The 2,693-nt window shown below is 38.6% G+C and overlaps 1 protein-coding gene across 11 annotated transcripts in view; it reads right to left on the bottom strand.

Annotated features, from left to right (window-relative positions):
• Nucleotides 1–114: 114 nt before the first annotated feature.
• LOC122712875 (glutamate-gated chloride channel) overlaps nt 115–2,693 on the bottom strand; it is a 65,540-nt gene continuing 62,961 nt past the window's right edge. For 5 of the 11 annotated variants that reach the window (XM_043932855.1, XM_043932854.1, XM_043932865.1 and 2 more), the window contains 2 exons: nt 1,015–1,152; nt 115–678 (listed from right to left, as the gene is read on the bottom strand). In XM_043932855.1, coding sequence (XP_043788790.1) covers nt 547–678; nt 1,015–1,152 — 270 coding nt within the window. In that variant the 3' untranslated portion in view covers nt 115–546. The remainder of the gene's footprint in view (nt 679–1,014; nt 1,153–2,693) is intronic. The other 6 variants (XM_043932857.1, XM_043932859.1, XM_043932860.1 and 3 more) reach the window with 2 other exon arrangements.

Below are 2,693 nucleotides of genomic sequence, written 5' to 3'. Positions count from 1 at the left end.
TTTTTTTTTTTTTTTTTTTTTTTTTCCCTGTTTTCCTCTTCCTTCCAAAGCCGAAGAAAAGACGAGTTAAATAATACGATCCTTCGCTCTTTTAAGCCGATCTTTTTCGTATTCTATCGGTGTATACTTTTTTTATTTATTTATTTATTTTTTTTTTTTTCACGAAACGTCACCTAGCACGATATCGACGAGATCGATATCAACTTTGCTTTAAATATTCGATTTTTTCGAAACACTTTCTTCCCTTTTTTTTTTTTCTTTTTGCTTTTCTTTTTTTCTCCCTCTCTCTCTCTCTCTCCCGACAATGTTTCAGATTCGTATTTTTTTTCTTCTTTCTTTTCTTTCTTTCCTTTTCGGAGCGGAGACAAGAACACTTCTCCCCCGCGCTCAACATCCACGTTCAACATCCTTGCCCCGCTCTCTCCTCCTTTACGTTAATTAATTCCGTAAATTGAATCGAAATAAACTATCGTCGTCACGCGAAAAAGGGAAACACGTGTCTCGATGATGAACGGTTGAATCCCCGTTTGCCTCCTCGGTGTCGGTCTACGAAGTGCCTTTGTAGTGGATGAAGAAAAAGGTGAGGAACATGAAGTAGGCGACCGGGAAGGTGATTCTTGCTATCACGTCGATCGTCTTCGCCACTCTTATAGGATGCGGCGGTTCCTTTTTTCTCAGCTGAAATCCAACGATCGAAAGGCGGGAGGGAAAAAATAGACGAGAAAAATATACGAAATATCGGATCNATCGTCTTCGCCACTCTTATAGGATGCGGCGGTTCCTTTTTTCTCAGCTGAAATCCAACGATCGAAAGACGGGAGGGAAAAAAAATATACGAAATATCGGATCAGAGTCATATAGCTCTCCCTATTATCTATCCCCCCCCTCCTTCTTCACAAACCTTGATTTCTTTTATTAGAATTAAAAAAAAAAAAAAAAAAAAAAAAAGAAAAAATCGCTGATTCGAAAAAGCGACTCTGAAGAAGATTGGATTTTAATTTTAATTCGACGTACCTCAGCTGTGCATCCATTGGTTGTTGTGTGCGTGCAAGGGTTGGGCCCACAATTGGTGCAGGTTACGATCTCGTTCGGCCCTGTCGTGGCTCCGGTCGGTGGACCGCCCTCTCGCTTCTTTTTACCCTGCGACAGGGTCTCCGTAGAAGAAACTTATATTCTTACTTATATCTTTTCGATGTTAAACAACGATCCATCCTTCGACCAATTATTATTATTCTTATTCGTACTCTACGCCTCTCTCCGTTCTTTTTTCTTTTCTTTTCCTTTTCTTTTCCCTTTCGACATTTGCCCCCTCCCCCCCGTTCGTTCCGTTTCGTTCTCTTTTCAAAGTGGAGAAGAAGAAGAAGAAGAAGAAGAAGAAGAAGAAGAAGAAAAAAAAAAAGGAAAGAAAAAGAGAAGTGGTGGCCGATACGCGGCCGATACGATCATCGAAACGACGATTTTCATCGTTCGACCGAGAGAGGGAGCGTTAACCCCTCCCCTCCCCACCCCAAAGTTGAGAAAATGTAAAAAAAATTTCGAATAAAGTTACTTCCAATGTGATATGAAATGCAAGACGTAACATTTATTATTTTTATTACCTATTATTAAATCGAAGCTTATTTTCAATTATTATTATTATTATTATTATTATTATTAATTGATAGAAGATTGAATCTTCTGAAGTAACTTTAACTCGATTAAATTTTACCGATCATCGGGAACGAGAATCGTGTATGTACGTGTTACAATCGTCTTAGGGAAATTTCACGTTTCGAACGGTGGTCGGCGATCGATTTAAGAAAAAAAAAAAAAGGCTTCCTCCATCGATCGTACTCGGGGAGGGGAGGGGAGGGGTGAGAGAAGCGCGAGTAAAGTATAAAAATAAGTTAAGCGTGATGATGAAGCCACTTCCGTTTAAACGGGCGTTTAAATAGAAAAGCTTGCGTTTGTTGGAGGCGTGTGAAACGATTTTTCGAACGATTTTTCGGGCCACGCGCATCGGCCACATTCTTCCCTTCTCTCCGTGTGTATTACAAATTTCACACTTCGTTCCCTTCCGAATAATCCCGCAAAGCAAAATATCCGATACCTCGGAGGTGCGTGTTAATCTTCTGAAAAGCAGAATCTTCTTCTCTTGGAGAGTTAAACGAAGTTTAAGAAGTGAGTGGGTGGGTAGGTAGGTAGATAGGTAAGTAAGTAAGTGAAGCGAGATAAATAATAATTATCGTTATCATACGTACATCCATGGACGATTCGAATCGATCGAAATTGAAATCGCTCGTATACAAATCCATCTCTTTGCCCAACTGTTTCACTATATTATATATGTATATATATATATATATGTATATGTATATATACATACATATATATATATATATAAGCAAGCGAGGCACGGCGTCTATTGTTTTGATCGAAAAGCGAATCGTTGTTTCTCTTAAAATCGGTTACATCTTGTATATATATGTATATATATATATATGGATCAATACTTTCGTGCCTCTGCGTATAATATTACTTACGAGTTACATGCCGTATAACATCTACGTAATTACATTGTCGCACATCGGACTCGAATCTTATTCTTTTAACCTTCCTTCTAGTTTTTTCCTCTCCTTCCTCTACGAGATAAAACGTCCCCCTCCCTCGAGAGGGAAACCAATATTTCGATTTTTCTTTTTTTTTTTTTTTTT

Source organism: Apis laboriosa, unplaced genomic scaffold (genome assembly GCF_014066325.1).
Source record: "Apis laboriosa isolate Shangri-la unplaced genomic scaffold, ASM1406632v1 scaffold21_cov150, whole genome shotgun sequence".
NCBI lineage: Eukaryota > Metazoa > Arthropoda > Insecta > Hymenoptera > Apidae > Apis > Apis laboriosa.
Note: the sequence above shows the minus strand (reverse complement) of the source record. Positions and strands in the feature narration are given on the sequence as shown.